Raw genomic sequence first — 23,172 nt, forward strand, 5'->3', positions numbered from 1 at the left:
GCTGTCCATTTTTAACTCACCTCATGACTACTCATAGCTAAACGTCATAATCCAATGATGAAAAAGGGTGTTAGATTTTAGTATCCGCTCTCTGAGTTGTTAATCTCCTTGACGTGAAATAAATCCGTACATGTATGTGGACTTTGTGCGAGATAAAACAATCTATAAAAGTGTACAAATCTACTGCAGATGTCAGTGACTGAGACTGACAGCAGAAACAGTGAGCTCATCTAAACACAGCGTGCAGACAGAGATACTGAGATAACTCTCCCGCAGACACACGCAGCAAACTACACAAAACATGCACTTTCAACACACACACACACACACACACACCCACACACACACAAACACACACACACACCTTTGACGGCATGATGCTACCACAGAGAGGATGAGGGCATCCCTGGCACGGAGCGAAATGGAAAGTTCAACCTGTCGCCAACTAACTCCTGGCTCTAAGAGAAAACCCTTACATAAGCGTTTATATTTATTTGCAACATAGATAACGCATTTCTATTCTATTCTTTTCTACGTGCCATCGTTTTGCTGTGGTGGCAACAAAAGGGAAGGAAGGAAAAAAAAAAAAGCTCAAAAGCAAAACGATAAAAAGCCAAGAAAAGCAAACTGAGGGAAAAAAAGGAGGGGGCAGCGGGGAGGTGCAGAGAGGCAGCGCGAGGCACACTAACCCATATTTAAAGAGATGGAGGCTTATACAGCTCCCACAACTGAGCCAGCGCTCTGGAAATGATGGATTATGGGAAGGAGAGGGAATACAAAAAGCTATAATATGGTGCCCAGGGACAAGATGGGATTTGAATCATTGGGTGTGCAGAGACAAACACATTTAAGCATGCACAAAGTTAAAACCACATATATGTGCTTATATATATATATATATATACACACACATATGAATATATATATATATTCACATGCAAAACCATTTTTATACACCAGACCTGCATGTGGTTTATGCATGCTGGCGTACACACACACACACACACACACACACACACACATGCAAAAACCCACGCTGTACATTAATCAGACTAAAAGCTTTTCAACCACACAGTGATGTCACTGCACAACGATAATCAACAATCTGTTCCCAGAGGATACAGTGGTCAGCAAAGGTCTGTCTCACTGTGGTGGTGCATACATGGTGTCCCCTCTCCCACCCCTCTCTTTTTCAGTGGACAGCTGAGCCTATCAGAGGTGATGGGTCTTCATGAATAATGCACACATTGACTCAAGTGCTCATATGAAAATGGATTCCTGACCAATATTGACCCGTCTACTTGAAAAAAAATAACAAAAAAACAAAAAAACGAGCGGCACTCAACCTGCTTAGCTCTCTCCAGAGTGAGGGATCCAGATAATTATACTATATTGTGAAAGTGGAGGGATGGTGAGATGCTCCAGTCTGAACGCTGCATCGCTACGGACTGTAACGGTGAAGCAAGAGTTTGAGACCACACAGGCATGCTGTAGCGTTCAGGTAGAGCGTAAAGGCGTCAGTATGCTTCAAAGGAAATTCTTGTCGGATCACCTGAACAGCGTCTGAAACTTGCTCTCCCCACAGCTCTCTGACATCAGTCAATTTGGGGGTGGCAAAAAAGTTGCTTCAAAGTAAATTTCACTCCTTAGACACACAGTGATTTCTGTTTTGCTATGTTGCCACATTTTTCTCAACCGGCCTTGTCTACTTCTGCTTGAATTAGTGATTTGCCCACATTTCCCATAACTCCTTTAGATGATCAACAAAGAATGTGTCTTAACTTCTCTCTTTGAGCTGTAGGTGTATATATATGTATATATATATATGTCCTGTAATATTGATAATGATAAAACAAAAGCAGTCAGTGTGAGAAGGTGACTTTTGCTCAAACTGCATCATGTTGTCTGTTGGCTACATTTTGTTCTACTGAAGTTCTTGAGCTGGTATTTTTGCTTCTTATTAAAACTTTTTCTGCTACCATGAAGCTTGTCCTGTTATCAACAGGAATAAGAAAAAAACACCATTAAAAGATGAAATGGTCCCAGAGATGTAAGGTATATCACCAATAGTTGTTTAAAAAAACGGTGTCCAAGTGTTTTAGGGTGGATTTCTTTATCCCCTTTAATTACCCCCAGTTACAGTCGCCTGTAGTGTGTAGACTTTCTTATAAAGATAGTAACAGTGTAGCAGGGTGGGATGGCACATACTGTCTGCTCGCTTGACTCTCCAGCCCGATCACATGAGCTCTAACACTGTACATACCCCTCCCCCAGCACCAATATGTTGAGGGAATGACAGAAGAGAAGGAGGGAGATGAAGGAGGGGAGGGGAAGCAGAAAGTGAGAGCCCACTTTCTTTCTTTTTCTTTGCTTTTGGTCGTCACACGTCACGGCGACCTGGAGGCTTCCTCCACAAGGGAAAGCAGAAGAGAAAGTTCTCTGTGGGGGGAAAGTCAGGATCTATCTGGGGGGGAAATGTACAACAACAGCTGAGGCCAGGGCTTTCCCCTGCACCAGCCCAGCCCCCTCTGCGTACAGTACTACACACACACGTGCGTATATATTCATAGTGAGCACAAAGCCTTCACTATATCAGGGCCCCTTCGCATTCAAATGCCTGGAGCCAATAATGGAAATAAGAAATATACACTTGAGAATGTCTCCCTGACTGTGTGCTGCTTGCAGTGCGAATTACTACAGTTGTGCCTGTGCATTTATTCACATGCGTGCTTGTTTCCTTACAAATGTGCACGTATGTTTATGTGCGCACTCGGCATTCCATCCTTGCCGTGGAGCCATTTTGAGACCCTTCAGGTCTTGAGGTCAGTGTCTCTGCGTATCGGTTGCTCTCCTCAGCAGCACCGAGGGACTAAGTGATTGATGGACAGATGGCTCTCTGGTTTGGATGAAGGTCGCCGTGGGAACAGAGGGATGAGCTACAAGTAGAGAGGAATCCCACATGCATGCACCCATAATGCCTACAAACACACATAGGGTGAAGACGAAGGGAGAGTGTGTGTTTGTGTGTGTGTGTGTGTGTAAAACAGAGAGGAAGGCTCTGTGTCTGGGTAGAGCGGTGCCCAATGTGCCTTGGGGCTTTGGAGCGATTTCATGCCCCCATAAGCAATGAGACACACAGACACAGACACACACACACAGTGCTGGGTATTCTCTCTGCCCAGCTACCCGTATCAGATGAAAAAAGGCATGGCACGTGGTGAGAGACGGAGAGGGACAGAACAAAGATAAGCAAAGAGAGATATCTACTACTCCACTACAACGTGCATTTACTAACGTTTGTAGCAGCGTGCTCTAAATATTCATAAAGCATCTTCCTTTCAATGATATTGGCTGAAAAATGCATATCCAGCTATCCATCAGGGTGGAAAGTCTCCAGTAATTATTTCAGAGAGAGTAATTTATACCTTTTTAACCTTTGCACAGGAAAGCATGCATAGGTTTTCCTAAAACTCTGTGCACCTTTTTCAATTGACGCTATCCATCACATTTACGTGGCTTACACAGCCTAAAATCACCCTCGCTGACCTTGTGGGCTTTACACTTAGCTCTCAAAAAAGACAACAACATCTCTGGCACATTTCAGTGCCTTGCTCAAGGACATTTCCACAGCAGCTAGAGAGGGAAGCGCAAACAGCACTCGTTCAATTTCCCCCTCGTATAGAAGTCCAAAGATTTGACCTGGTAACCTTGGTCGAATATCCTCAGTGTAACATCTATGTTTTAGACCTTGGCATCACATGCAACACTCTCATGTTGAATTTCAACAGAGCCAAATATGTGGGAGAAGGTGGAGGAGGTTCATTGGCTTCAGCTAACCAACTGCCGAGAGTCAAACACAGACTGTAGGTTTGTGGGTGAGAGGTCTTACCGAAACCTCTCTCTTTGGGTTACTGGGCCAGCAGTCAAGTTCTGACCTTTGCCTTTGTCAGCTTAAGGTAGATATGCCCCTGTCCACAACCCTGGAGTCAGATTTCACTAACTCCACAGTCTCAACATCACCCTTCAGAAGAGCTGAATTCATTTGCAAGATTCTTCTGTCAGCGTTTCAGCGTTCAAGTCTTTTCACCATTGAACAAACTTGTTCGAAAATGATTTGGCTAAAAGGTCAAGTCAGTTTGTGCACAGTCAGCAAACATGTAGGGGCATACTTATTAGATTGACCTGTATCTGCTGCTGTGCTCTGCAGGCATATCTGCTGACCCTTATCAAGCCCCACCCTCCCCCCCACTCTCTCTTATAAAACCCAGGTGTGCAAACACAAAGGTTTACCTAGGCCTCATAAATGATAACAGATAAGAGAGGAGGGGAGAAATGAAAAGGAGGGAGGCCCAGCTCCTAAGATCCACAGTGACCTCCTAATCTGGGTTGTGACTTGGCCTAGTTTTTTCATCCCAAGATGACAGGACCCTAACTGGGAATTGTCACAAGGCAGCAGAAGCAGCAGCAGGTTTAGTGCCTCATACTCATAAACTGAAGATATGATTATGGAGCTAAAAAAGGTAACTTTTGAGATCCAGTATCTACCTCAGAAGGTTACAACCTAGAATCCTGATAAGACATGATATGAAATAAGGTAAATTTGAAGCTACCACCAGCAACCAGTTAGCATTAGCTAAGCACTAATGCTAACCGGCACTGATTGTAAACAGGGGGAGAAACTGCTAACCTGGCTCTGTCTAAATGTAACAAAATCCATCTACCAGCACTTCTTTGGCATGTAAAACCACAACGTGTGGCGTGGTGATTTTTGTGAGACTATTACAAGACAATTCAATGTTCTGGGGGGACTTTTTCTTTGCTTGGTGCAGTAACTTTCAGGAGTCTCTCACAGTGATGACAAGACTCCATAACCCCACGTAAAACCACAACTTGTTGTTATTACTTTTTGGTTTTTGTACAGATGAAACTAACGACATGTTAAGTACAGAGATTTAGAGGTGCTGGTAGATGGAATTTGTTGGACAGAGACAGGTTAGCTGATCCCCCCTTTTTCGAGTCTTTGTACTAAAGACAAGAGAGCGAATTTCCCAATATAACAAACTATTCCTTTAAAGAGTGACTTAAGAAAAAACGTCTAATTGAAATTCTATCCCTTGCGTGTTTTCTCTGTGCTTACAACCCTTGCAATTACTGTAGCCTCTTGTGCAAACAGGCAAACTAAACCACTGACATTTCCACGTTTGATACATGTGGAAAAATTGCACAAGACAAACAAACCAGATTTTCCCCCCTTAGTGTTCCTGTAATAATTTGCCTTTAAACTGCTCAACATGCATACATGAACAGAAACGAACACACACACGCTCTTTGATGTAACTTCAGCTGCTGCCAACAGCCTCGCTAAAGCAGGCTCAACAATGGCTTGCCTTCATCCCAGAGTAACCCGCCTCCACACACACACACACACACACACACACACACACACGCACACACACATACACAACCTCTAAAGTCCAGGGCCATAGTTGTGACTTCATGAAGAGTGGGATTAGTGCTAAGAGGCTGGTGTGTGTGTGGGACGCTGAGGCTGACTAACACAATGGACTCCGAACTGCCAGCTCCACACAAACATCTGAGTAGGCCTTGAAAGGCTAACAGACATGAGGGCACGAAAAGACCATATTTTGCGCGGGGAAATTGCTGCAGGGGCATTATGGGAACTATTATCTGATGCCCAAAGGGGCTGAAAACATCATTCCGTTGTTTTAATGATCCATGGAGGATGTGGAACATTGGAGCCCAGCATGTGTACAGCAACACATCTTGAGCTGTGTAATTCATACCAGAAACTGACACGCTTTGCATGTGTGACTCTGACCTATAGGATTTCACAGAGACAAGAGAATCCTGTGTGTCAAGATAGAAAGCCTGTGGGTTGAACAGGTGGCTGGCAGGCTGGCTGCTTGATGGCACTCTCAGTCTTTGCTTATCAAATCTGGGAGTGCCGCCTCTGTGGTTGGAGAGCCTCCACCCGTAACTCTGAGCCTACAGAGTGTGTAAAACTGCACATTGGCTACACAAAATGTTAGAACACTTTTGAATTTTTACACAACAGACTTAAATATGTAAACTAAGGTATTAATCTCTGTTAGAGTTGAACTGATCAGCTGATTAATTGATTAGGTCGGCAACAATTTTGATGAGTCTTTTTTTTTTGAAGAATACAAAACTTTTGCTGATTTCAGCCTCTCAAGTGTAAAGACTTTCCACTTCTTTTTGTCTTAGTAAACGGAAAATATTTCTAAGAAGTCACTTTGAGCTCTGGGAACTTGTGATGGACTTTTTTCACTATTTTCTGACTTTTTATAGACAAAACAATTGATTAATTGATCAAACATTACACAAATTAATCACAGCCCTAATCTCCTTGTTTATCTTAAGTATTTTGGTAAAATCTTTGGTGCTAAGTTGCCAAACTACATTTCCCACGAATCACTTCAGTAAAATAGTTATCTGAATTGCCAATAATACAGCTATCAGTGCTTTACACACTGTAACACTAGATCACACCATCCTGAGACCTAATCATAATCACCGATAAGAAGTGACTAATTCTGTGACTCATACATCTGCAACACATGACATGTTTGTACACACACTCACACAATCTCTCTCTCTCTCTCTCACACACACACAGGTGGGTTAGCTCAATTTAGCTCAGACTATGGCTTCCAAAACACTTAATCTAACATAATCCTGGTTTAATCTGCTGTCATCAATCTGCACTAACCCTGACTGAGAAGGAGGGGAATGAGTGGATCTAGGGTGAGAGAGGAGGGAGGTTTTAAGAGCAAGTGAGGGAAAGCAACACGGGAAGACTTGTGAAAGTGATTTTTCCTTCATGATATGTCAGCAGCACGTCAGTTTCACCCCCATGCCGCCCTCATTCTCCACCTCTCCTCCTCTTCCATCTCCCTCCTCTGACACAGAAAGCTTTATTGTAGTCAATTAATTGTTAATCAGGAACAGTAGCTCAGTCCGTCCTTTGCAGACTCAGTTATGCCAGAAAGGTGGAGTGGTGTAATCGAAAGAGACAGGCTCAGAAGAAAACATATTAAAGTTTAAAAACCAAGAGTCGGATTGGCGAGCCAAATCAGAGACCATAACTTCAAATCAGCCACGGGCAGATGACTGCTGACAGAGTTTGGGTGATGATGGGGTTCAGTGAGACGCTCAGACCTTCACCTGCTCCTTCATCCCCTAAATATACAAAAAAACGGCTCAAAATTTGAACTCCTGCCTGGGGGGAGTCGATTAAAGAGGAGGAGGAGGAGACAGAGAGGCAAGGGGCCCACTTCAGCAATGTGGTTATCGGAGAAACTGAGAAGCGAGGCCAGAATGGGAGCTATGTGCAGTCTGTGTGTGTGTGTGTGTGTGTGTGTGTGTGTGTGTGTGAGTGTTTAAGGACAGAGGGAGGGGAGATGCGTTCAGTGGGTCAGTCTGTTATCAGCTGTCACCCAAACAGCGAGTCCCCCCTCGCCCCCCCACCTGCTTGACAAGTTATCAGTTGCCATGGAGACAAACAAGTAACACCCCTCCTTTGCGCTGTCGACACAAGTATGCATGCCTTTATGCATGCATACGCGCACACACTCACACACATACAGTGTTTGACAGGGTGACAGTCATTAACTATATACTGTATGTATTCTAGAGTCATGATTTACTCTTCCAGTGCTCCACTGCTTGTTTCCTGTTTGATATAAACAAAATGTTTCAATTATTGTATTTTGTGTAGTTTGTAGTTAGTTTAGTTTTTAGCACCTGCAAAAATGTATGGATGTGTGTGTACCCACTGATATTTGCTCTTCTGTCATATTCCCAACAGATATACAAATTTGGACTTACACGTTTACTTTAAGGAATTGTTTTGGGAAGTACGTTAAATTGCTTTCTTGCCCAGAGCTAGAGGAGAAGATCAATACCACTTGCAAGTAAATATGTGGCTGGAGCCAGCAGCTGGTTAGCTTAGCTTAGCATAAAAACTGAAAACAGGGGAAAACATTTGGCCTGGCTCTCTGTCCAAAGGTAACAAAATCTGCGACAAGCAACAAAAACTTGTGGTTTTACTGGGGTTACGTGCATGTGTTATGGGGTTGCTGGGAGCGTTTCCTTCTAACCTAACTCTTGGTAAGAAAGCAAATAAGTGTATTTCCCTGAAATGACAAACTATTCCTTTATTAGTACAGAAAACAGAGAAAAGTTTGTATAGAGTGCTGACTCACTGGAGTGTTTTGCTCAAAGGTATGACACACTATATGCTGGCCACACTGAAAGCTAAAGCTGCCTTTATCTCATGGCATGAATTACATAAAGTACTGCTGATGCACCACTGTAATGCTCTGTTTCTAAAATATCTATGTCAGCATATGAAAAGTAGCCACCACAGAAGCATGTTTAGTAAATATGGGTGCTTTTGTTGTAACAACTGATTGATATATAGCTCAGACATAAGTACACTCCTGCAAACACAGCATGCAGAAGTGTACTTTTGGCTGCTGTGTGAAGAGTATAGCAGTTACGGTTTTTTTTTTTTTTACATATGAGTATTTTTGTTTTGCATTTGTGTATTTGCTGAGATATTTTGTTTAGACAGAGAAAACTGGGCTGAGGAGGACATGTAATTGCTGGTTTTCTAGATATTTTATTTATTTTTCCAGTGGCAGACAGACGGACAGACAATATGTCTTGGAGTGACATGTCCATAGCACGATTTTCCAGTCAGACTGGTGTTTCGGTATTCTCGCTGACATAACTATAACTTTTCTGCGCTCGTAATTTATTGATCCCACTAGAGAAAATTGTTCTTTGCTTAACCTTTCTCCAAGAAGGTCAAAGGTCAGGGTCAATTACAGAACAGGAATTCAGTTGTTTTTAAGGACACTTAAGGACAGGCAGAGGTTTCAGCCCCAGTCTTCCAGTTAAAGGCTAGTCTCTAACCACTAGGCAGACCACTGCACTCCTCCATACTGAGCTGGTATGTTGTGTGTTTGTCCTAGACGTTACATGAGAGCTGTACTTCCCGTATATCCTCTTTTTGTTTTATGTTTCTTGGGAGTTTCTCTCATTACAAAGCATCACTTGTGTCCCTACCAACATTTTTTCGTTCACCAGCTTGATGATTTCTTGCAACTTTGGCAATATACTTTGCTACAGTTATCTGGCTGGAACAGTAGTTTCATGCACCAACAGTTGGTAAAGATCAGTCTAATCTGATGTTGTATAAACTGCTGAGCAACTGTTTTGAAGTGTGAGCGTGCTTTGATAGCAAGATCAGAAATGCTGGTGATTCAACAGGATACTGACACATGGTGGTTGAACAAGCTCTCGTTTTGTACAGTAACTGACAAGTTAATCTTCTGGGAAAATTCTACCCATGATTAGTTATCATGAGGGCTGTGGAAAATTACAGTGTCAGCATAACCAGTCATCCTAAGCATTACTAATAAAGTGAATACTACAAAATGTTTTTCCTGCAAGATTTTTTTTCTTTCTAACCAATGAAGTAGCTAATATGCCTTAAAATACATAACCGAGGAAAAAATAATATGTTTGTAATATGTTGGAAAATATGTTGAACTACTTGACTTTGTTACATTTGGACAGAAGCAGGCTAGCTGTTTCCTCCTGCTTGCAGTCTTTATGCTAAGCTAAAATAACTGGCTGCTGGCTCCAGCTGCATATTTAATGTACAGATATGAGAGTAGTGTCAATTTGCTTGCACCCTGCAAGAAAGCAAATAAGCGTGTTTCCCATAACTTCAAACTATTCCTTTAAAGCCTCCCACAGCTCAAAATGTGTTTTTCTTCTTGTTCCTTCAGTTGGATGTTTGAGCTTCACTGTGCAGAATGATGTATGTGCAGAGTTTGACACTAGAAGGCTGTTTGAAGGGAGAAAATTTCTCTGTGCTCAACTTAAATCTTTAAGGCGTGTGCCTATGAACATGATTTGTGACATTACAACTACTTTGGAGCCAACTGTGGTTAGGGATGGGTATTGAGAACAGGTACTAAATTGGTAGCGGTTCCTGACTGGTCAGTACTGAAATATTGATAAGCTCCTGGACAAACAGTGCTACTATTGTTTCTTATATGATGTTAGTTCATTCCTACATAGTTGGCATAGGAGACAGCCACCAACCAGGGTGAGACGACGTCAGGAGCAGGATAGCTGCCGGGGCTTTTCAGGCTCTGAGATAACGTTATCTTCTGCCTTCTGCTTAGAAGTGGTGAATTTACAGCTTATAGCAACTTAATATGATATATTCTCTGGCTTTTATTTGATATCAAGTGTCAGCAAAAAATGTTGCAGACACTAGATATCACCTGCTAAGAACATAGTGTAGTTAGCATGCATTAGCTTAGAGGGCTAAATCGCTTTTTTCCCCATTGACCAATCGATCGAAAGTAGGTAGAACTTCAGTCGACCAAGATTTTCTTTGGTTGATTAAAACCCTAATCATTATAAAAATAAGTCTCTAGTTATTCACTCGGATGCAGTTAGCATCGGGTTTAAGCCCTTCTCATTGAACTGTTATGTTTATAAATAAATGACACTTAAATCTTTTCACATCTTTTCATGTCATGTCTTTATTTTTTGCACCAAATTATGGCGAGTAGTATCAATAAGAGTATTGATAAGTTTCGGTATCGATAAGCAGTATCAGTATCGATAAAATCCTAACAATACCCATCCCTGATCGTGGTCCAGTATGCAACTTACACAAGCGTGATGTGGAAACTTGAAGCCTCCAGTGCAGAAACACTGAGAATGGACTTTACAGTGAAGTAGGAGACACCTACATATTCATGGATTATGGATTTTTTAATGAGGAAGAAGGAGGAAATTTTAACACAATTTTAACACGATAATTGATTTTCTGTGGAAATCCCATATGAGACCCAAATTCTTATTCAAAGTAGAGTATTTTATATACTTGTCAAAACATGTCTGATGGAGATCTTTAAGTTATGTATTGCAAGAGTTGACAGTCAGTGTACATACCAGTCTAAATACAGTCCCCATATTTAGGATGTAATCAGTGCGGAGACACAAATGTTTGTATCTTTGATGTTATCACGAAGAAGAATTGTGCAAACAGCAGGTTTCTCTTTTGCTATGTGTGTGGTTGTCTCTGTTAGACATATACAGACACATACAAAACACATAACACATAAATCGTGTGACCTGTCTGCCCTAAACCAACCTCATCATCATGCAAAGCAATTCGAGCAACTCTGGGAGTTTCAGCAAACAGCCTGACACAGCTGCGCCACATTGAGTTTTTAAGACTGTTCATGTCTTTTACAATCTGCATATTTTCACAGAAGCAACAACAACGTGGCCAATATGTCTAAAGTGTCTCCAAAAAAAAAAAAAAAATGCTGCAGTGTTACAATGATGGCCAGAAAAAGACGAGAAGGAGTCAAGGGAGTATGGAGTGTAACAAGAGGAGAGGCCTAAGATTTATCTCCATTCATTAGAGCCCACGACAGATTTCAAGACTTGTGCTTCAGAGGAGCAGCGGCAAGCTAAGGGGGGATGGCTTGTTTTTGCTCACCACAGTGTTTTACATCCAGACAAATGAGGGAGCTGGCAGAAAAATAATGAGGGATAGTGTGTAAGAGAGAGGGAGAACGAGAGAAACAGAGCAGGAATAGGGAGTGAGGAGTTCGAGTAATGAAAGAGAGACAGAAACTGTGAGAGAGGGTGAGCCTTTAGCCAAGAACAGGCTCTTAAAAATTAATACAGTGATCTGAATTCATCCCGAGTGCATTGAATAATTGAGAAGTGTCTTTGAGCAGAACAGATCGTGTGCTGTGTGACATGGCTGGGATGGTGAAGACGCAAGAAATGATGGGAGATGGTGTATGAGAGAAAGAAAAATCTGCTTTTCTTTCTTTCTTTCTTTCTTGCTAGGCCTTTTGGTAGCTATTTACACAAAGGAATAAAATAATAAATACACAAACACCCACACAGGTGACTTAAAAACAAAGTGGTCAGCTAGATCATGTTGGAATGTTTCATAACCTGGACTAATTATGACAGAAATTCTGATGAATGAAATGCTTCTCACACACAGACAGATCGACAGAGAGAAAGAGGGACAGACTTACTGGTACACACTAAATGGCCAAAAGTAAGTGGACAAAGCTGTCCAAATACAGCCGTGTTTTTCATGGTTTAGACTGGGCCTCTTAGTTCTAATTAAGGGATGCTACAGCACACAACAAGATTTCCAACACTAGTGTGCTTTAAATTTCATGGGAAGTTTGGGGAGGGCCCTTTCCTGTCATAACATGGCAATGCCCCTTGTACACAAAGCCAAGTCCACAATGACTGTGTTCTGTATTTGATGTGGAGGAGAACTTGACTGGCCTGCAAAGAACCCTGACCTCAACCCCACCCAGCACCTTAGGGATGAACTTTAGCACTGGCTGCAAGTCAGACCTTATCACCCAACATCAGTGCTGAACTCACTAATGTTCCTGTAGCTGAATTGGAGCAAATCTCTGCAGCCAGGTTCCATAAAAGCCTTCCTGGAGTAGTTGAGGCTGTTAGAGCGATGTTCAATATTCACATATGGGTGTGTTGTTCGGGTGTCCACATACTTTTAGCCATATGGTGTAATTCTAAGGCGTAAAAACTGAACAGAGAGCAAAATTCCTCAGGCATCTACGTAAAGAAATGTGTCCATTGATTGGAAATGGAACTAGAACAGAGCCTGGGGGTTTTCCTCCATGCAGAGGTTGACTGCTCAGGGTGACACTATTCAGACTTGGAGGGGTGCCTGGAGCTGGTGGGTTCCCATAACCCAGTGCCCCTTTAGCCTCACACACCCTCAAACCCCTCCATTGGGAATCACAGCCAGAGGGCAGTTGTAATACACCAATTTAGAGCAAAGCTTGTTAATTTACTCCCTCAGCACCCCCTCCCTTCTCCTCCTTCTACTGTCTTCACGCCCCCCTCCCGCCCCCCTCCACTCCCCCTTTTATTGCCTTTTTGCTTCAGTTCCTTCAGCTTGGCACCATGCCAGCTCCATCTAAGAGGCCTCCTGACTGTGTTCCGAGTACCTGGACACACACACACACACACAGACAACCCCTGTTTCCCCAGTTAATCTTTTCTGGTATTTTCTTCAGTATCATAAGAATTCCCTTACTAGCCAGTCCTCAGATAATAATGCTTTAGCTTCATTACAAGAATAAATTCCAGCCAATGGCAGCTCGGTCCTACAATGATATTCATGACTGACACGGAGATCTTATCGCCCACAAAGACCTCATCCCACTCTGCATTGATGGACAGCCAATGAAAGGACTAATGTTATTTTCTTTTTTTTGTCAGCCCCTTCCCTTTTGTCCACGCTGTCCTGCTCTGATAGGAACAATAAATAATTTCAGCCCCAAAGAGTCAACACTTTCAGCGTGCTAGGCCATTAAAATGATAATCAACATACCCGGCGGCCTTATGAGGGGCTGTTTTCCATACGCCTCCAGACAAAGTCAGATGGGAGAATATGTGGAGGGCGGGGCGACGGCCTCTGTGTGTATATGAATGTGAGTGTATGAAGGTTTTGCCATTGACGATCCTCTGATTTCGCTTTGTTATGCGACAGATCAAATGAGAAAAAGGTGTGTTTAACTATGATTATTATATGTTTACTTGTGTGGACCCCAGGAAGTGTAGTTGCCACCTTGGTAGTGGATAATGGAGATCCAAATAAATATATAAATAAACTCTTGTGGTCATGTCTTTTGTAGTTTGAACCAAATACTACCAAATATCCATCAATCATATATTACACAAGGACATTAAAGGGGACACAAGATGCTCTGTGTGGTTTTCTGTTATTTACATACTTATATGATGTCAGATATCCATGCTAAACATGATCAAAGGTCCAAAACTTGGGGTTAGTGTATGTAGAAATGCTTCCTGCAATTCTCATATCTCAGATTGGATTTTGGCTCAAACATGTATGGATGTATTTGAGAAGTTGAAAGTTCAAGTAACGAACGAGAAGAAGTAGTGAAATCCTACTACTGTAGTTTGTTTCATGGTTTGTTGACGTAGCATCCTGAGCTGCTGGAAGTCGGCAGAGGCACAACTTCTGGAAGTTGGCCAATGAGAACAGAGTGGGCTCATTGCGTGGGGGGCTTAAAGAGACAGGAGCGAAAATGGCCTGTTTCCGACAGGGGCTGAACTGTGGGGCTGCAAAAAAGACCAGTATAAGATAAATAAGGAGTTCTTTGAACTGTGAATCATGCAAAGATATTCCAGTAGAGCCCCAGAATAAAAATATAAACCAGCAAGTGTGCATAATATGTCTCCTTTAAAACTAAAGTATGTGTTAAACAACAACCTTGTGTCAACAATGAAGACTACTCGGTGGTCTTAAAGATGGAAGTAATGTAATGAATGAATTCTGCTGAGTTAAACTAATTTTAGACCCATGAGTAAATTAAGACCTGCTGCATAGACTCACAGTTATGAACCTAAGTGATAAGCCTGAACATGACCAGGCATATGCACTGTATATGTCTGTGCATGTCCGCCTGTGCAGGAATGTATGGAGAGTTTAAAAAAAAAACAACACACACACACGAAACCTCAGCTGTCAACTTTATCTGAGTTAGAGAGAACTGTATGTACCATGTGTGTGAGTACATGTTGCTGTCAAAACCTAATAACCTAAAATGAGAATATAAGAGTTGTATGTGTGTGTGCGGGTTTATGTGGAGTGTCACTGTGACATAACTAGGTCTTGGCCTGTGATAGGCAGCTGCTGGGAGCAGGGAGCATGTTACAGCAGGGTTAAGTAACACCAGAGCACAAAGTTCACTGCAGCCAGGAATACTTGCACACACACACACACTGGCTTGTATACTTGCACACAAACACACACATACACAGGTGCACCTAATCTTTCGATTATGCAAAGACACACAGATGAAAGACGCACACACCCAGAGTGTTACAGGCGTGTTTACAGGTGCTATTTTGAGATGCAGCCCCATCAGTCATCCCCTGTCATACCAAAGCATCTCTTAGCACACATTTCAGCTGCTCCGAACCAGAACTGCCCCACTAGGACAAAACTCCTGCTGGAAAACTCCGACACAGGCTGTTATGATTTTGCGGTACCAAAAAAGGAAGACTGCTCTGACACTTGAGCTGATGAACTTTTAACAGCAACCAATAATGATTTTGATTTGACTTTAGTTTTGACGGCTACTAAAAAGATTAGAGTTGGGTGTCCTTTGAATTTTTCTGATATAGAAAAACAAAACAGCAGAGTTTCAGCACTGATACAAATGTTTTTTTTTATACCTCAACTTAAAAAATAAGTTTCCTTAAAAAAAAAACAACATTTTCTTTCTCATTTAACAAAAGAAGTCCGAAGATGAAGTCCTCAAATGTTAAATGTTGTCTAAACAGAAGCAGTCATACGCTTTTCCTGAATAAAAAAGGCAACATTTTTCAGTTAATTCAGTCTGATCAAGGAATAAGTCAACAAGAGGATGAATCTGAACAGACTTTTGATGCCAGTTGACAGTTTTCAATACTTGGTGCTATGGACATTCTTCATTGTGTAAAAACAAGTACATGATCACACAGTGTGTTTCTATTTAAAGCATGTCTTGGTTAAAGACAATCTAAGGTGATAAAAGATTTCCTAGTTTTGTGCCTGGTTGTCTTAACCTACTTGTACAAGGGCTAATGCTTAACTGACAAAGATATGAAGTAGAATGACGTAAGTGGGAACCTGGGAGAGAAACCCAGGGGGATTACTAGGATTTGCTCAGCAAATCCCTTCAACAAAGGTGCCCTGGCTGCATGAAACTGTAGGTGTTCAAACCCGACTCTGTGCGGAGGTGAAATCTAAGAATCCCTGAGAGTGAAATGGAGAGTGAAGGGGCTCTGAAAAAGTCCCCGTACAGAGGTAGCCCTCTGAAAACCTGGTTCTGCGGGACGCTTTTGGTTTCATGAGTTCTTTACGAAAACCTAACTTCAGCTTGTGGCATTTTCAGCTCCTAAATGTTGAGAAACCTGCTTGTATGTTTGTTGTGTCTCTGTTCATGTGTTACACCTACACTTTACACACTTTTGATACTACGCAGTGTCACAACTCTGTGTTTAGAAATAAGAACTGGAGTCTGTAATGAAAAGAGTCTCTTATAAGAAAACTAAAAAAGGCATAGGTTGTGAGCTGTAGCAAGTTTTATTGACAGACCATGTGTAACACTAAACCACCGACAGCCTGGCCCTCATGCCCGAAATTCCAGGAGTAACAGCCCTGCACAGTGACAGTGAACCCGGCCTTGACTTGGTGGGGCTACACACACACACACAACCTCCCTCTTTTCTCCTCACTGAACCATATCACATAGCAAAACTTGAGAAGCCCTGACAAAATATGGCCTATAGGCTCTCCACGCCCCATGGGACTGGTCCTTCAGCCTCTGATGGGTGTTAATCTCTGCTCTCTGACCTTCTGCTCCTCCCTCCTCTTCTGTCACTTTTCGCGGGGGCCCATATGTCTTTTGGGTGACCAGATCGCCTTCTTTTAAAAGAAGCTTTACCCTTAACTCACGGCAACTCAGTGGTTATGTAATTCCCCCATGGCAGGATCAGCAACCTTGGCAGTTGTCTACCTGACCCAAGAGACTGACGAATGCCTGCCAAGGTTTACATAACAAATGGCAAACTGGGCAATGCCGCTGTGGCTACAGTAACACGGCAGAAATGTAGCCTCTAAATATAAATGTAAAAAAAAACAAACATAAAGTGATAAAACCCATATGGTCACTATAAACTCACTATTCACAACTACACACACACTAAATGACTGTAAGAGCACCACATGGATTTTCATAGTGGAGGGTTTTTTTTTTGCCTATATAGCAGAGGTCTTCTCAGGATTCATATTTTTCCACAGAGTGTGATCGTTATATCGTTTTGTTTACTTTCAGCCTGTGTCCTATTAATGGATTAGCTGCTGTTCAGTAAACTGTCTTATGTAATTGTATCAATCTCTGGTCAAATAGGCTACTGTGTTTCCAGACAAACCGGTTACAACGTTTCTGTTTGCTCTAATTCCAGCCATGTGACTGACTGAGGCCTCAGAGGAATATTATGCACATAACTCATCAAAAAAGTCAAATAAAAAGAGAACAAAGAACCTGCATCTGATGTAGTTTCAATCAAAACTACACAATCTTATGATTATATATGTATTACATTTCAGATCACAAAATATCATGTTTTGCTCCAGTTTTTTTTTTTTAGATAATTGTGTGCAGGTCACCAAACCTCACTCTGCTTAGAGATTAATGATCTTGAATGCCCTCCTAGGGGGATTTTTTCAGAATGATCTGCAATTTCCATTAGAATGATAATGAGAGGTATAATGAGTGCCAGACTTTCCAAATAGACGCTCGTAAAAACATGACTGCGCTGGTATAATTGTGTGCGTGCGTGAGTGTCTGTCTGTGCGTGAACGTCAGTGGGTTTACAAGCCACATGCTTTTTGTTTTTGTTTTGATGGAGGAAGGAGGGGGGGCTGGGTGGATGTGTGGGTGAGTGGGTGGTGGGACGACTCTTACCTTCCATCCTGCAGAGCTGTTGCTGTCGCCTTTGTCTTTGAAGTAGGGGATGGATCTGACCATCCAGTCATAAATTTGGGACAGTGTCAGTCTCTTGTCCGGCGCGCTCTCAATGGCTTTGGTTATCAGGTCGGCGTAGGAGAGATTCCCCCAAGCGTTACGGCGAGATGATGCTTTCCTCGGGGTCTGCTGAGCAGCCAAGCTGCTCGGGGTCAATGCGCCAGAGGTGGCCGTCGGGGAGTGCGAGGAGAGCGGGGAGCCTCCGCTCTCGTGGCCGGGAGAGGAGAGCGCTCCATCGGCTGCGGGGCTGTTGCTGCTCTGGTCCTCTGTTGCCACGCCAGAACCATTGATGGCCGTAGGGGTGGCACTGTCCTCTTCATCATCCTCCTCCTCAGGTATAATATCTGTGTCATTGCTCTCCGGTTTCACCGCGTTCGAGTCTGGTCGTGGCAGCGGCCAGGTGCAAGATCTGGGCCGCTTTTGAGGCTCGAAATCTGGGTCGATGACCACGTCCAATTCCGGGAGTGTGTCGGGGAGCGGAGCCTCAGCCATTGTCTCCTGCCCCAGTCACAATGTCGCCCCCGCTGCCAGGTAATAAAGTTATAAGACAAGAAATGAAGAGCTGTCAAAGTCGCATCCCATGAATGCGCGCTCCCGTCCTTTGTTGCTATTCCACACCAGCGAAGTCCAAACAGGGCCAAGAGCAACTTAGTTATTAACGCCTGTTGAAGACATAAAGAAATAATAAATAAACCCAACACACTCAGTTAGAGCCAAATTAAAATACAACCGCTTCCACAAAAAGATATAAAACACTGCAGCTGAGTGTGAAGGCTGAACACACAAGAAGCTTCAATAAACTACTTCTTTAAAATGACAAAAGGGTTTAAATGAAGCTATTTGCCTCTCTGAGCTTCACTACATTCATAAGATTAGACTACTTGCTCATGAATTGGAGCTCTACTCAAAATCCCGTCCTGGTGCAAGCAGCTGAATCCACCTACTGGAGATCAATGGCTCAGGAGAAAGTGTTCCGACCTCATCTCACTGGGAATAAATAATCTCTTAAGACTTTAAAGGAAATACCTTGCGCTCCGTGGTACCAAAAACCAGAAGAGGCTAGATCCCGGATTGTCCACTTCCAGATGCCATCTTGCCTCTTTTCTCTTTCACTCCTCAAGTGCGCTCTGCGATATAGAGACAGACAGATAGGATGTATGCAGGGCAAGTCAGTGTCGATGTGGAATAAGACTGCCACCTCACTCTGGGTTACTACTGTATCTCGATTTGTTCTCCTCACAGCGCTGCACGCATATACACACACACACACACACACACATACACATACACGCACACACATACACACACACACGCACACAGACACACGCATGCAAGTCGATCAAGGTCCAGCCCCCTGGATCCTGTGCATGGGATCGCCTTTTAAAGAGACACTACAGTCCTAAAGGACGGTGCTGCCTGTGTGCAGGGCGACTTAACAGAGGCTGGGACACGTCCTGACATGTTGGTGATGAGCACAAAATAGAAACACACAGCAGAAGAGGGAAGGAGAATTATTATACTGGATTGATATATTATTATTTTTTAGAGAGATTAGAGAGAAATCGAGCCGGTAAAAGTGGTGTTTACATACCCAACTTTAGTTTTCAGTTTAGGATCAGTAAAATAATAACTGGCACTAGCTACAGGTGTGCTGCAGGTTTCTACTTTGTTAGAAGCCGTTCAGTTTGATGAAAAGCAATTTAGAGTTGCAACTAACAATTATTTTCATTATCAATTAATCTGTGGACTATTTTTGTTGATTAAACAATTAATCCCTCCATAATATGTGCGACCAACAGCCCAAAAATCCAAAGATGAACGAGCAAATACTCACATTTGAGAAGCAGGAACCAGTGGATTTTAGACATGTCTGCTTAAAAATGACAATCAATATAGTTTCTAATTGATTTTCTATCGACTCCTAATTGATTAATCACCTAATTGTTGCACCTGTAAAGCAGTTGCAATTATTTACTGTGTTGAAATAGAAAGTGTGTTTAAAAAATGACCTCTTGTCATCGTCCAAATGTTCATTTTTAAAGAAATTATGTGTAAAATATCTGCAGATTTATGCAATGGCATCACTAAAACATTACGTCAATGTAAACTCACTAAGAATCATCATAATCACATTGCCAGATGATTTTTTAAGGAATTTTAGGCTATAAGAATTTAATTTTTGCTATGATTAGTTAAATATTTAATACATGAATTCAACATTATGAAACGCCCTGAATGTTAGTCAATGGAATATTTATTAATATCCTACATTTCATAATATCACACATATTGTGATTTCTGCTTTAACTTCTCTATATTTCTTTTGCCATCAGCCTCTTGTTGATTGTGCCTTTAATCAGCGTGCCAGGCTGTCAATCACGTCTGTCAGGGCGCGCAGGCCACGCCCCCTTTCTGGAGCCCGTTCCACCTCGTCCAGGATGACGTCATCCCGTTTATTAGCCAGAGATAAAGGAAGAAATCCTAGATGGGTCTCCATCTGTAAGTGATGCCCTGGACCTCCCTCCTCCTCCTCCTCCTCCTCCTCCTTGACTGGATCAAAACAGCCTCGTCCACGTCTTCTTTGTTTCACCGAGGGCTGCAAGGTGCGCGTCCACCTGCGCGTGCTCGCGGTTTCTGTGCAGGAATGCGCGTTCACAGCTGACCATAACAAGATTCCACTTTGATATACCTTGAGGGATTCAAGGTGTTTGTGTGATACTCAAATATGTTGTGTGTTTTGACAAATCACAGTAATGTAATATTTTAGGATATTATGTGGTGTTTATTATGCTGTGATAACGTGATGATGTCATAATATTATTTCTTATGGGACTGGGCAAGGGTTTATTCTTGGCTACCTCAGAATAAATACTACACTCAAGCTTTTTGTGTTTTCAGGTCCATCTATATTACTGTGTTCAAATATCAGCAAGCTGGGAGACACGCTCTCTACAAAGGATGAACACTGTTGTTTATCTGTGTTCATTGACACACATTTAACCAAGCAGATTGGTACAGCACACAAGCTCATTTGCAGCGGCAGTCTAGAGTCTGTACTGTACAGGATTACAGGAGATAGTTGGTCTACACACACACACATTGTGTGATGCTTTTTGTTCCCTTCACATCAAAGAGAATACCTGATGCAGCAGTTTGGCTCCTGCAGAGGACTATAGAGTTAACTGCTCACTGGATGTATAGAGGGAGTTTAGGATGTCTGAGTGTGTGTCTGTGCAGAAATACTGTATGTAGTCAGCTGTATCAGACATCTGTATCAGAGATGAAGCTTTTTATAGCTTTAAATGACTTCATATGCTGAACCTTTAGAATATTTGAATTGAGTTTTAGTAAGAATTTGTTAGAATTTAGTGCACTTAAATTTTAATTTTGATATAATCTGTGAGTATGCTATTGTGTTCTGGTTCATTTTTAACCCACAATGAACCCAATAAACTGATGAAGATCTGCAAATTAAAAAAAATGTAGTTTTTAAATTGTCTCATGGTCAAGCCATGGCACTAATGAAGGCTTTTCTATGATAAATTCCCGTTTTCTCCTGCTCATATGCACATGAGTATGAGGTATTTTAAGATTTCAGCCCTTTTCCTGCAGGAGCACCAGTACCATCCTAAAGACCTACCCACTGAACACACCAGTATCTCTCTGAAAATACACTATCTGTATGTTTTATGTATTTTTAACATCACTGACTGTCACTTGATGTTTTTTTAAACTGGGTGCAAATATGTACCTGCACATTTAAAACAGTGGGCTAATTCCAACTGCAAAGTCATATTTAGTTAAAGATGTGTGTGTCTCTGTGTGATACAGAAATAAGTGTCCCTTAAAGACCTCAGAGCAGTGTCTGAGGCAGTAGGCCAGTTTATTTTGCACCGTGATAAACCAGCTTCACCCTACATGGCCTCTTTGAGAGCAATGACAGTGTTGCACAAGGGCACATTCATGAATACAAGCAAGTAAACACACAAACACACACACGGACATCTAAACCATTTGTATTATTCAGCTTTACCCAACACTTCATAACCTCTTCCAAGTTGAAGCCACAGAAATTGAAGCTGGTTTAATGTGGTGGATTGAGCCCCTGATTGAAGCATCAGGACAATATCTGAAATCCATCTGGTTAAGAATACTTTATCAACCTGGCGTTGTGAAGCAAGGTCTTTGAAAACTGGATTTCATTCATGTTTAACAGAGCTTATAACATTAAAACCTTACAACCTCATACAACTAACTGTAAATGTCAATTTTAGGCATTCTAGGGTATAAATAACCTAATGTGACAGTATAGAAAAGTATTAAAGTACCATATCTATAACATCCCTGTCCTTATTTCAAGTGACAGGAAAACTGTATTCCACCTTCACTCCAATAGCAGCATGTATGAAGACTGTGGTCCAGAGAGGATGGAGACTACGACCACCCCTTTAAGCCAGCGTGAATCATCCAATTAAGACAATCACAAAGCATGGCGGCCATCTCTGTTTGTGTCTGATGTTTCCCCCAAACAGCATAATGATCTGATTGGATTAGGGGCCTTGGCATAGGGCGTGATTGATTTTTCTTTAATCGAGAGTTATAGTGGGATACACGCAAGGCCCTGCTACACACTCAAGCACTTTTTAATGATAGACGTCAAATACAAGTGTCCGTGCACACCCACGCAGTCACTGGCCTATGAGCCATTTACTGTCCCTTGATCCTAATAAGATTACACATTTACTGTGGTGTTGTTGTACTTGTTCCATGATACTGGCTGCTTGGACACTTGGAACAAACAATGATATAATGGTCTTGGTTTAGATACAGTAGGTGCTGCTCGCTGGTCAGGCTGTATTTGTCAGGGTGGGCTGGTCCAGGATGGAGTGGTGCACTAGGATGACCTCATCCTTAGATGGACGCAATAACAAACCTTGTAGCTGCCCTCTGCTGCCACCTACAGGCATGAAGAAGGAAGCTTCAAAACACCACAGACGGTAAAAATCTCTATCTGCTCTTTAATATGATATACTGTATATTTTAGAATATATTGTGTGGATGAAAAACAAGGAAAGTCTATCCATTGAGCACACTATTATTTTTCTGAGCCTAATGTTTTTATGTATTTTGTTGGAAATATTAACAACACTGACTTTCATGCTTTTCCAACTGGATACAGATATGCACCAGCACATTTAAAATAGGAGGCTAATATATCTTTTTTTGCCAACTGTTCCTTAAACACCTGACTGCAGTATCTCTGGCAATGGGCCAGTTTATACTGCACTGAGGTAAGCCAATTTCACCCTACAGGGCCCCTTTGAGTGTAATAATAGTGTTGCACAAGGGCCCGTTCATGAAGACAAGCAAGCAAACAAACACACACACACACACACACACACACACACACACACACACACACAAACCTAAACACCACAGACTGTAAACATCTCTATCAGCTCTGCAATTATAACTAAAATAT

The 23,172-nt window shown here is 42.1% G+C and overlaps 1 protein-coding gene and 1 long non-coding RNA gene across 2 annotated transcripts in view; one reads left to right on the forward strand and one right to left on the reverse strand.

Annotated features, from left to right (window-relative positions):
- The window catches only part of foxo3b (forkhead box O3b), a 45,735-nt gene extending 26,641 nt beyond the window's left edge, over positions 1-19,094 (reverse strand). The window contains exons 1-2 of the mRNA XM_042390915.1: positions 18,717-19,094; positions 17,631-18,352 (exon numbers count right to left, since the gene is read on the reverse strand). Of these exons, the coding sequence (XP_042246849.1) occupies positions 17,631-18,182 (552 nt within the window). The 5' untranslated portion in view covers positions 18,183-18,352; positions 18,717-19,094. The remainder of the gene's footprint in view (positions 1-17,630; positions 18,353-18,716) is intronic.
- Position 19,095: 1 nt separating this feature from the next.
- LOC121882571 lies at positions 19,096-20,571 on the forward strand. Its single transcript, XR_006092118.1, has 2 exons — positions 19,096-19,151; positions 20,024-20,571. It is a non-coding gene; the product is annotated as an uncharacterized LOC121882571 (long non-coding RNA).
- The last annotated feature ends 2,601 nt before the right edge of the window (positions 20,572-23,172 follow it).

Source organism: Thunnus maccoyii, chromosome 17, assembly GCF_910596095.1.
Source record: "Thunnus maccoyii chromosome 17, fThuMac1.1, whole genome shotgun sequence".
In the NCBI taxonomy this organism is placed as follows: Eukaryota; Metazoa; Chordata; class Actinopteri; order Scombriformes; family Scombridae; genus Thunnus; species Thunnus maccoyii.